The sequence below is a fragment of the Melospiza georgiana genome, chromosome 2 (genome assembly GCF_028018845.1).
Source record: "Melospiza georgiana isolate bMelGeo1 chromosome 2, bMelGeo1.pri, whole genome shotgun sequence".
Taxonomy (NCBI): domain Eukaryota; kingdom Metazoa; phylum Chordata; class Aves; order Passeriformes; family Passerellidae; genus Melospiza; species Melospiza georgiana.
Genome location: NC_080431.1, coordinates 94,794,723 through 94,807,541, shown reverse-complemented (window position 1 = coordinate 94,807,541; position 12,819 = coordinate 94,794,723). Strand labels below are relative to the sequence as shown.

Here is a 12,819-nt window from a genome sequence, read left to right as displayed (position 1 = left end):
AGGTGGGTGTCATTCTCTACTCCCAGGTAACAAGCAACAGGACAAGAGCCAACAGGCTCAAGTTGTGCCAGGGAAGGTTTAGAATGGCTGTTAGGAAAAATTCTTCACGAAAACATTTTCTATGGACTGGAACAGGCTGGCTGTGGAAGTCACCAGGCCAGGGGGTATTTAGAAGATGTGTAGATGAGGCATTTGGGATCATGGTTTAGTGGTGGACTTGGTAGTGCTGGGTAATAATTGTTGGACTCGATGATCTCAGAGGTCTTTTCTAACCTCATAGATTCTGTGGCCCTGTGAAAACAGAATGAATGTTGGTGGCTTTGCTCTCAAACATCAGTGTTGAGAAGAAACTGGAAGTTAGTTAAGAATTCTTCTACCCTTTAGAGAGCTAGCATGAAACACAATGTGATACAGGGTTCCTGACCTGCTAATGATATCTTTTTGGGAAACTGTCCAATCCAGTGAGCTCATGTGTTAAAAAACAAATGTGTAAGCTTGGTGTGCAGTAAAATTTTCTTACTAAAACTTTGGTCAATAATTTTCTACCAATATGTAAGATGAAATACATGGTAAATATAAAAAAATATTAGAAACATAATTTCTTTAAATTATGCATGTCTTGCAAAACTGTGCATTTATGATAAAAATATCAAGTAAATAATTGCCTGAAGTAAATATTCAGAAAAAGTTGAAGAAAGGTGATAACATTTTCATTCATATGCAGTATGAAACACATTGATTTTAAGGAAAAACCCCAGTAAGCTTAAATTGTGAGTTACAATATTTAATCACTAATGTCCTGGAAAACACCAAAACCTATTTTATGTGCTGATTAGTAGATGATCTCCAGAACTTCAAAGTGGCACCAACAGATAGATTGCTTCTGGTCATAATGGCATCTAAAATGAACTTACGAAACTTTGACATCCCCCTCAGAGTTTTTTTCTGTCCTGGTCAGGCACTTGTAGAAGAAACTGCTAAAAATGTGCGTACGGTCAGCAACAGGTTTTGGTGCCTTCTCCAATAACAGATACCTACCAAAGAAGAAACCAAAATTATTAAATTATTTTTCTAGAAAGCACTGTTACTGCTAAAAAAAAAGGGCAGTTATTCTAATGACTTGTCATACTCAGGTTATGCTTAGAATCAGTTGCCTTCACAGGCAGTAATCACATCAAACTTTTCTATTTTAACTATTCACATCATCAGAGTATGTAACAGCCAAGCATCTACTAAGAATGCAGTTATTTTTTGTCCCTGAATTTTTCTCCAGTATTCAAACTTCTGACTTTATTTTGGAAGTTAGGTAACAAGCCCTTACAACTGAAAGAGACTTGAAAACCTAACCAAGTATAAACCTACGGAATGCTATACTTGTGCATATTCTAAAAGCATGGAACAGGTCAGTTAAATTGTCCATTTCACTTTTGTAGGTTATGCATGTGAAAGCTAAGTAACTATTACTTCACTGCTGATAATTTTATTATAAACATCAGCTTCAGTGTTTATTCTGTCACTCTAGAAGGCCAAAGCCCTCATAACTGCAGTTATCCTACACAAGATATCTCTAGCTTCACTTGATGAATTGGGCAACACAGTCATACATGACATTGCTTGCAAAGGAATAAAAACAGAATCTGGGAAGTCTTAACAAATTATAAAAGCAGAGGGATTTCTACAACAATTGCATTAAATCCTTTTATTTAAATCTTCCATTTCTGTTGAGAAGCTACAACTATTCAGAAGACCATGATGCATTATTTAGTTCTAGTTTAGAGCAAAATAGGAAGGGCTTTGCTGTAAAACCCCATTGAAACACTGTCACACACTTCCTTTTCCTATCCTCTAGACAAGTCTTCCTATTACTCACAGTTCTTACACCCATCTGGATGCCAAGTAAAATGCAATTCCTGCTGACAAGCTTCAAAAGAACCAGAATTCTTCTTAGGTCTAAGTCAGCAGAGTGAAAATAAACCACAGCTTTAGGGACTGGTGGACACAAAGCCAGTTCTTGAAAAATTGCTTTTACAAGCAACTTTAGCAGGCTGGCTTGGAGTAGCTAAGCCAAGCACAACCTCCTCAAGCTGTGTTCCTTTCTGCAGATCAGCATCAGAATACCTGAATTTGTACAGCATAGCAGGGGATGCTCCATTTCACGCAAACTTAATAAATAAAATACTACTACAGACCCCCTACTTTTTTCAACTGCCTACACAGGACTTTCTCTTCTGTTAAGGGCACCAAGAAGCTTTTTTCCCCCTGTTATTCTGTCTGGATTTTATCACAGCCCTTGAGAGGGATAAAACCAATGAAATTAAAACAAATGAAACTGCTCAGAAAAAAAAAAGCTTTTAAAAAAGTCCAACATCCAATTCATCACATTGTTACTTCTGAAATTGTTTTATTTATTTACCAACATTTCCAGTAACATTCAAGTCCACATCAGACCACAGAGAGTGTGAAGGATACAAGAAGGGCTGAGATTACTTACTTAAGATAAAAATCAATGATGACATCATTGAGAAACTCTCCATATTCTAAGCACTCTAAGTCCTCTCTTGTGACTCCCAGTCCTCCTTTTGCAGGTGGGGGTGGATAAACAATTAAACTAGAAAATAAATCATATCATATAACAGTGACAAACTGTTTTACATGACATTGTTATGAATATGGCAGCCTTATATGCAGAATATTTTCTAGAAAACCTGGGAAAAGCAGTAGTTCTCAAAACTTTACCATTTCCTCCTCCAATATTTAGGTGTTACAAAACAAGTATCACCCCAAAGCACCCTGAAACTTTGATAAAAACTTTTGAAAGCAGACTATTTTCTGCCTTCAACCTGTTTCTCTATTTTTGATCAAAGTATCTGAAAAATGGCTATACAAAATGTGAAGAAATACCAGAGGACAAATGGTTATAAAAGGATTGAGTGTGAGAGAACAGTAAAGGAACGCTTTGTTCAGATTTTATAAAAAGCTGGCTTAAATTAGTACGTTTTGCTAAGAGAGACTTAAATGGATACTGACAGAACCCATCAGATCCCCACCCTCCCTGTTGATGCACTCATGATATGACCTTGAAGTCATAGAGCAGATTTGCTCAAATTTCATCCTATAACACATCCATATTGTCTTGTAACACTAATATTTGCTGATATTTTAGGTTTGAAGATTGGCTTTCATATAACACTTTCAAATCAACTAGAGAATGGCAGCTAAGTGAGGGGTTTTATTCCAGTAATTAATTTATTCAATTTCTTATATTTTCCCTTTTTCATTTACATGAAATACACTTACTTCTTAACTGCTCCCATTTCTCTTACTTCTTTCCATTCTTCATTCAGTGCAGAGGACAAAGAGATACAATAGCAGCCACTATTCTGCTTATTTGCAAGAGCATAACTGGGCCTGATGACTTTTAGCTTTGATTCCTTCCAGAAAAACACAAACAATTGTAAAAAGTACTATACAGCCTGAGACATAAAACACAAGACACAAAACCACAGGAGTACCCTGCATCACTGAAAAGGATTCTTGCTAGAGATCCAAAGTATAAACTTTGGTATTTGGGCAAACATGCCACTGTTCAGACAACTAAAAAGTTATTAATATTTTTAAAAATAATGACAGATCTTAGTTCATAATAATCTCTCTAAAACTATTCAAGCATTATTTAGCTAAGTGAACCAGAAATGGTTTTGGAGAAGAAAAATAAAAGAATGACACAAGTGTCAGACTGCCTTACCAGGAGCTGTATATGCTTGGAAGATTTGAAAATCTTGTCCTTGAACAATTTGCCTAACAACAATACATATTTGAGCTGGCTGGCTTCCTTTTAAAGTCCCCAATTTCATGGACCTTGAAGATTAATCTGCTGTCTCTTGGCTCTTTACTGGTGCCAACAAAGATATGTAATTTCTGTGTGACAATGCCATGGGGCTGGGTTTAGATATTTACTCAAGAGATTAAACCAAGATAACCCATTAATTGTACAGACTCATCTCCCCAGCAGTCTGAGGAATAATTCAACATTTTCAAGCTGTGGAGACCCCACAAGTACATCTAAAGGTCTAGAGGGCCACCTACACAGCTCCTGTTCTGCTGCACTTCCAGCTCAACCAAAAAAAATGGTTCCATTACACATTATTTGATTAACTTCCTGCCCTAGAGACACCACAAGGGCAGAACACCCCTGTGGTTCTAAATTTACACAATCATGAATAGATCTAAAGCACTGGTACTTGCCACTGACTGATGAGGTCTACAGACTATCCCTCTGTGGACACAATCTAGCTGACTGCAAATTTTGGAGTAATCCTGACTGGGATTTTTGGTATGAATTATGGAAGAAGGCTGACCTAAAATTTACTCAAATGTGTGAATGCCAAGCAGTGGTGATGAATAAAGCAACAGCTATCCACTCACCTGAATTACAGGCTCATGAGCATCTGAGGTATTCTCTTTTGGCATGTATTGCTTTAGTAGATCCTTATTGCAACTCACAAAAGAGCTTTCTTCAGGAGAAAGATCCTTAAACAAGAGTAATGCTTCTTTCAAAGACAAAAACTCAGCAAGATCTGGTGCTCTGTTCCTCTTGCTGACACCTGTAATCAGTTCAGTCAGCCTCTCTTCTTCCCATTCTGTGAGTGGTTGAGACATTTCCAAAAATACAAATTCATTGGATTTAGCTGGAAAAGGGAGAAAATGGATAATATTAACTATTAGATTAAATGATAGAAACTTGTCTGAACACCCACAAAGGAACTAAGAGAGACAATGGCAAGAGGGGAAGCCCAAACAAGCCCTGCCAGGTTCATCACAGGAGCCATCAGCCCACAGAAGTCCCACTTTCACAGCCCAGAGGAGCACAGCAAAATGACAGGCAGGAACCCAAATTACAGACTGAGCAAGAGACACACAATCAGGGCTGTCCCATGAGAGTCTCAGCCCAAGGGTCCAGACCCAAAACCCATCACATTATGTCAATGCCGGAGCACTTTTTGGACTGAAAGGGGGCTACTGCTGAGGTGAACAGCACACATGATGGGATGCAGGAGAAGAGTATTTTGGGATTGCACAGGAATCCCAAAGGATTGTTTAGGGAAAGACCTAAAGGCAGCAAAGAGAGACATTCAGGTAATTCAGGGAAGAAGCAGTATGGCCAAAGAGAGGGTTAAGGACACTAACACATTTAAATGGCTGGTCAGTGCACTTGACTGGCCATACCATGAACATAGACCAGCACAGCCTATCCTGTCTTCTTCAAGTCCTTTCTAACTCTCCTGGCTGAGAAACCACTCTGACCCCTCTCAGGCTGTCAGACCCACCACAATACATTTTCCAAATATATTTGCAGCAGAGCAGAACCATAGTAACCATTTCCACAATCCACAAAACCACTACTGATTTTTTCAACAAGTCTCTGAAAACACCTCAAAGCATTCATATTACTATGCAAAATAAAAAGGTATAAAACAATCAAACAAATTTAATAAAAATTCCTGATGGTTTCTCCAACAAGAATGTAACCAATGCAAATAAACCTAATATTAAAAGATATCTTGCATCTTCATACTCACATTCCACTCATTTCACTGGGAACTGTGTCTACAGAAGCTACCAGTAGCTTCAATAAACTTGCATGAACTAAAGGGAGCGCTCTCCTAAAATTTTATTCGGTATTTTGCTCCAAACTACTTGAGTAAAGCTGCCATTGCTCATAATTTTTCATACAGGAGGTGATTATTAAATGTCAAACAGACAATGCTGACATCTTTTATATAAGCAAAATCATTGCACCTATGAAAAAAACCTTGTATGATTGTGCCACTCTGAATGTGTGAGCCACAGTTATACTCTATTTTTTTACAGAGCCTCATGCTGGAATACCAAATACAAGGAGTCCATAATACCCAAAGATTAAACAGCCCATTTTGCCTTTTGTGGAAATTTTCTTCAATAATAATCAATGGCTCACTGCAGTCTTGTCAAAGGTCAAGCCAATCTTTACTTGCCAAGCCTTTTGTATAGCACAGACAATATTCAAGAGTAAGGACATTTAACACATCCATATATTTTAAAGGGAGAGATGCTTTGTACTCAAGTCTAGTTTCATAAGGCCTTCTGACAGAGACTACAATTAAATTGCTTTGATGTCTTTTTATTAAACAACAGTAAGTTTGAATCATATAAGATTAGGTTTTTTTCTTCCAAATAAAAGTACAGGGAAGCATTTTAGAAGTGCAGAAGTAACCAACTCATCTACACTGGTACAGCCTCACCTTGAGTACATGTGTGCAATTTTGGGCATCACAATATAAAAATGACATTAAGCTATTAGAAAGCATCCAGAGGAAGGCCACAAAGATGGTAAAGGGTCTTGAGGGGAAGTTGTACAAGAAGCAGCTGAGATCACTTGGCTTGTTCAGAAAGGGAAACTGAGGAGAGACCTCATTGCAGTTACAACTTCCTCAAGGGGGGAAGAGGAGGGGCAGGCACTGAGCTCTTCTCTGTGGTGACCAGGGACAGGACCCACAGGAATGGCCTGAAGTTGTGTCAGGGGAGGGTTAGATTGGATATTAGCCAAAGGCTCTTCACCCAGAGGGTGGCTGGGCACTGGAACAGCCTCCCCTAGGAAGTGGTCTGAGCACCAGCCTGACAGAGTTCAAGGAGCATTTTGACAATGCTGTCAGGCACATGGTGTGATTGTTGGGAATGGTGCTGTGCAGGGCCAGGAGCTGGACTCAATGATCCTTGCAACTCAGTGTATTTTCTGATTGTGTGATCTTTAAAACACTATAGGCTTTCATCTGCCTTCAAAAAACATAGCTGTTTTACTGATATGACCTTTTCATTAAGGAAAGCAATTACTCACATGGCTGGCTGGTAACTAACTTTCCCATCTGGGTTTCAATCTTTTCTACATAATCCACAGACAACCAAAGAAAGATAATTGTTGAAGAACAGCCACCACCAATTTTCCACCACCCAAATCTTCTCAGATCCAGTGTGTCCACTGTAAGCTGAATGTTCTTAAGAGACACTGTAGAAAACACAATTCAAAAAAACCATGCTCTTAACAGCCATAGATAGAGTAATACATGTCACAGTGATCACATGCCGAGAGGTGTGACTGGAGTGTATTAACACAATATTTATAGATTTTATTCCTTGCATTACATAATATACTGAGGATTCAATATTTAAGTCAGCTACATCAAGCTGTGCAAAACAAAGCTATCAAACTCTAATACAAAAATCTAAACACCTGCATGCAGGATTCTTCCTGGAAAAAGTTGAGGTTTTTTGGTCAAAATAACCACAGTTAATACCTACAACTATGGAAAAAAAAAAGAATACTGCAAATCATTAATTCCTATTTGCTTTAAGTCAAGTCCACTTAAAACTGCTTATAAACCTTTTCCTACAACACATCATCTTAGAAAATCAACAGAATGCACATCTAGCATTATATTCCTCTTAGCTTTAGTCTAATCATAAATTTTTGTAAACCTAAAGATCTAAAATGCTAATTTGAAAAGTTCAATGTTTCACCTCAAAAATATGCAAAGTCATATCTACTATAGTTCAACACCTAAAATATGCAGCAATATGGGAGGCCTGCCATTAAAAGTACAAATTCACCTTAAAAGTACAAGAAGCTGCTAAGTTGTTAATGCTTACACTATAGACACCTAAACTTTTATTTACTGAAAAGCACAAAAAATTAAAAACTATCTAATATCTTTGTGAAAGATTATAAATTATTGATAACAGAAATACATACTTCATGTTTTAATGCAATACTATAAAGATACAATTAAGAAAAGGCTAAAGAAAATTCTCTTACCCTGAAATGGGATCACAATATTTTTTGTTGTAAACTGAAATAAGATTTTTAAAAAATATAAGTTAGTTTGCATTTTACAAATTGATTAAAACAATAAATGGATTTTTAAACATCTGCACATCTTTCCTTACAGTGAAATAAACTGAAAATAATATAATAGAATCATTCAGTTTGTAAAACACCACTAAGCTGAAGTCAAATATGCTTTGTGAAGTTTGAGACTTCACATTGCCTTTGTCACCTAAAAAACATTCTTAAAGGCATTGAAGAACATAAATGGCAGCAAGTAACTTTCAGAGATGCAAGGCACTGAGAAATAAGCACAAAGTGGCAGAATTGTCTATAGGCTCCTTAAAAAGAAAAGATCACTTGGGACAGAATGAGGTAAAGCAATCTGTGAGAAGCTGTCAGATGCACTGCTTTTGCAGTAAGGGCATGAGAGAAGTGGTTCAACTTTATGCTGGTATTTCCTTATGTTAATCTTTGAATTAAAGGCCTTTAAAGATTCTACTTTCAAAATGTTTTACCGAAGGCAAAAGATATGTACGTTCAAACATCTTTTTCAGTGGCAATATACAGAATGAACCTGTTCAAAGACCTGTTGAAACTCCTGGAGCTGGTGTTCCATTTAAAGAACACCTTCACTTATGTTTCTACACCCTGTGAGCAGAATATTGGCTACACACTAAAGCTTTTAGTATTGCTTTTATGCTCTCTGAAGCCACAAAGCAAGCAATTTTCTGTTTAAAAGGCAAGAGCATAGTATATATCTGAACTCTGATCATTATGAATTACTTTATTATAACACAACTACTATTTTTGAGTAAAGTAATTGGTCTTTATTTAAAGTGACATTAATTGGCCATTAATATGGCCCTTGTTTTCTGTTAGAATTCATTAAAAACTTCCTCAGTATGACTTGTGTTCCAGTACAGCATTTATACAGAACCTTTACACATGAAAACTCTGGCCAAGAAAATCACAGTTAGCTTTTCTACTGACAGCAATCCAAATGCACAAGGCCACACACTCCAATGCTGAGCCAAAGGAATTTAATGCAACAGTAACAAAAACTCTGTGCTTCCACGCTAAGTACCAGTGTGGTACTTTGTTCAACCAGAATTTTAATTTTTAAGTATTCACAAAATAATAGAACAACTTACCCTAGCAGGACCTGTTGATAGACACTTAAATTTCCCAATGTGTAGTCTATCAAATTCAACATCCAGATTTGTCTGCTTTTTAGGTGTGCTTCTAGAAGGTAAGCTGAGAGGATATTTATCTTCAACAGACTCTGTTAAAAACTGGAAAAAATTTGTATTTGTTAGATATGCCCCTCTTGTAACTTCAGGAATACCTTTATTCATGATTGTAAGAATTGACTCCCAAAGCCAGCTTCCACATAAAAAAAAAATTTTAAAAAGCTCCAAGTGTTATTACATTCATTACTGACAATTTCCTTAAGGGTCTAACAGTACCTTGTTTCACCTCCATTACCAAGACACAATCTCTCATTTGGTTCCAAATAGTAATAACTCAAACAACAGAGCAACAGCTCTGTTTCACAGCAGACCTTCAGGATCTAATTCAGTGCTTATGATTGAATTGATTCACCTGTGAGAAGAGGCAGCAATGGCTCTTCTGACTTATTTCAGGATTACAGAGAACCCATATCCAGGTCAGAGCAAGCAGCCAAAGGATAATCAAGTCCAAAATAGGGCAAACAACATTTATGGCTACTTTTAGATTCAAGTTCTACAGCTAGCCCAAGAGGAAGGGGAACTTCACTTTATCTCTGCCTGCTGTCAACAAAGATCCTAAACTTCTGTAAGGCCTGAATTACAGAGGGATTGGATGACAAAAAAAACTATTATCAAAGAACAACAGTGTGTGGAAAAAAATTCTTCCACAGATGTATCCTTATCATGTCTGTTTCTACCTCAGGTTACTATTTGATCTTCCTGTTTTCTGAAATTAAATATTTCTAAATGCTTATTGTCATAATAGGAAATACATTGTGCATAGCAAAAACACCCAAGAGAACCAGAGAAATTTCAGAACCAGAGAAATTCTCTGAAGACTGTCCAGTATTCTATCTGTGAAATAAATTTCTGCAGCTTCTGCTTGTGGCTGGGACAATAATAAACAATCATTTTCTATAATAAACATTACAGAAATAAATTGGCATAACAATACATCAGCCAAAAACTGGACTACCTGCTCTGTGTGATTTTCTGTCTTGTCTTCTAATTGCTTAGCTGAGAAACAGAAGTCAGACTGTGTTTCTTTATTTTCAGTGATATTATCCTTCATCAGCTCTGTGCATTGTGGTTCAGAAGGTCCATCTTCATCATCACTGGAAAGGATAACTAAAAAGGAAAAAATAAGTATATGTATACTACAAAGTACAGACTTCTGAATATTTCATTCCTTGTGGATTTCAGACAAGTAAAGAGTTCTGACTTGCAGTACATGATATCAAAGTACACTATTCAAACCAGTCAAGATCTGCATGCATGGAATTGTATGCAACAAGTAGTGCTCTGTATATTTACAAACCCCTTTTATACCAGGTCCTCAAAATTATTTGGCTATTAAATGAAACGGACACAGCACAGCTGCTTCAAAGAAGAGAGTAATTTTTCTCAGTTTTAGCATCATTAAAAAGTAAAAGCTGGGTTTTTCCATAGTCACAAAATCAGCTGGAAAAAGAGGATTGGAATTCAACAATCTTGCTGTCCATCCTGTTTCTCAGATACAAGGTTCTGACATTAGGCACTGTTCTCTAACCTGCCCAATGCATTAAAAACAGGATGGCAGTCTTCAGTCTTTTGTTCCCTCCGTCTCAACTAGCCAGTTATGCGCAAGTTTTAGTAGCTAAGTGTACCACCAGGAATTGTCACCAGCACAGACACAGTACATACTTGGGTCAATGGAAACAAGGTGCTGATTACCCCTGCAGATTCTGTTCCGCAGCTTGCTCAGGTACTCTGCTTTGTCCAGCTTTAATTTCCTGATGGTACTAACTTGTGGGGAAGGCACATCCCCACTGCTGGCAGAAAGCTGTTTCTTTGACACATTTCTGGAAGGAGACTCTGAGGCAGAGTCCTCTGTGTGGCTGTGAGCAGGCCTTAAGTGGTTGTGGGTGGAAGTGTCTTTAGAGTCTCTCTCTTCTGGACAGTCTGGCACCAGAATAGGATTAGATCTGTGGTCTTGTCCATCCTCACAGGGTATTCTGCAGTCAGGAGACTGAGCTGAACTCAAACTTCTCTTTTCCTAGAAACAGGAATCAGAGACAGGATGTAAGTTTATTACTTGACATTTCTAGAGGGTTCAGATCAGTGATCACTGATATTAGCTATGTGCTAGAAAAAATAATTATAGCTTAATACAGTGACATTGAATGCTCAATTCAGGATAACTTCTCCCCCCTCATATTACAAAGAGTATTATTACAATCTTTTAAAAGGCTACAGTGACCCCTATTCAAACTGAACAAGGAACTATTTCTGATTTTTAGCAGCTCTGTCCGTGTCAGACATGGAGAGGCCAATAATCTGTGCTTTCCTTACTTTCCAAAAGTGTGACTTGGTCAACTGGGTTTTACAGGTTTGATAACAGCCTGTCTCTGTAGGGTTTAAATCAGAAGGCTACAGAGATGTCTTTATTGTTTATATTCAAATGCTTGAATATAAATCCACTTTGTACTTGACTGATTCCCTCAGTCATATTTGTTGGGGTTTTTTCAAATCCTAAGGATGGGTAAGAACAAAACTTCAGGGAAAAGTACAATAGACTAAGGAGGACGCAAAAAGATGACATCTGCAAGATTTCAACAACCTTAGGTGTATTTGGCAGTTTTGCTGTTGATGCCCCTAATTAGTCTCAAATTCTATATCATCTGTGAAAGAATCTTCACTTAAGAAGCTGGATGCCTTATTTTCAAAATTGTTTGAATCTATGCTCCTTCCTCAAAGAAACACTGTCATTCATCTTTCTCAACCCTTCTGCTACAATAAGCAGAATGTGATGATGTGGACAGAAGAACAATGATTCACTCCTTGTGATGCATCACTGAACTAATTTACCTCAACAGGTAATACATGCTAATATACCTGTATGATAAATCCTATTTATTGGCATAATCCTTTTATTTGGGATGTTGCTACTAGTGCTATGTTAGTATGTGTGAATGTGTGCTAAAATTAAGTGCAACTTACAGAGAATGCAAGTGACTTTTGAGGAATGTGTGCATTACAATCATCCGAAATATGGCCACTATATCTTCTTTTCCTTTTCTCAGAATCAAAAGAGCCTGATTCCTTCTGACTAAGAGTGGTGCTGTTCATGTGTCTGCTCCTCTTCTCCAGTTCACCAGAGTGCTTGTTTTCTGTGTCAAAAAAAAAAAGTAATTTAACATATTATCCTTAAAAACCTTTACATTTCTTCATATTGTTTATGTCTTATATAAAATGCATGGAAGTAGGTGTAATAAGTTCTACACACTAAGTTCTTTCCTTTTTTAATTGTATATGGCTGCCAAAATATATTCCCGAAAATTATTACTATTTTGCATAATTAGTCAAGGGTATAACCAAATTCATAGATCCTTTCCAAACAAGATTTAGAACTTTATACTCCACAGTCTTTCTTTACCTTTTGCCAAATGCAATATTCTCAATTTCCTGTTCTAATCTGCAAATATTAGTAGCCAGCATAAAAAAAACTGCACATTATCCCTGGAGGATGTTCATAGAGGTTACAATTGTTCAGCAGTGAAAATAAATATCATCTAGCATGAATATTTTAGCAGGGTTCACAAACTATTTGAGCATTCTTAATGGATTACATTCTTTATTATAAGACTTTTTTGGAAAATCAAGATGATAACAGTGCAGTGAGGCTGCACTCAGTCTAACTTTTCTTCCACAGATTTGATTCACCCTAGGTTTCTTCCTATTTAAAACCAG

The 12,819-nt window shown here is 37.1% G+C and overlaps 1 protein-coding gene across 9 annotated transcripts in view; it reads right to left on the bottom strand.

Annotated features, from left to right (window-relative positions):
* SENP7 (SUMO specific peptidase 7) overlaps positions 1–12,819 on the bottom strand; it is a 42,993-nt gene that overhangs the window by 10,275 nt on the left and 19,899 nt on the right. For 8 of the 9 annotated variants that reach the window (XM_058018788.1, XM_058018791.1, XM_058018794.1 and 5 more), the window contains 10 exons: positions 12,070–12,239; positions 10,774–11,125; positions 10,067–10,218; positions 9,013–9,153; positions 7,850–7,883; positions 6,875–7,042; positions 4,426–4,688; positions 3,298–3,431; positions 2,492–2,608; positions 915–1,034 (listed from right to left, as the gene is read on the bottom strand). In XM_058018788.1, coding sequence (XP_057874771.1) covers positions 915–1,034; positions 2,492–2,608; positions 3,298–3,431; positions 4,426–4,688; positions 6,875–7,042; positions 7,850–7,883; positions 9,013–9,153; positions 10,067–10,218; positions 10,774–11,125; positions 12,070–12,239 — 1,651 coding nt within the window. The remainder of the gene's footprint in view (positions 1–914; positions 1,035–2,491; positions 2,609–3,297; positions 3,432–4,425; positions 4,689–6,874; positions 7,043–7,849; positions 7,884–9,012; positions 9,154–10,066; positions 10,219–10,773; positions 11,126–12,069; positions 12,240–12,819) is intronic. The other variant, XM_058018792.1, reaches the window with a different exon arrangement.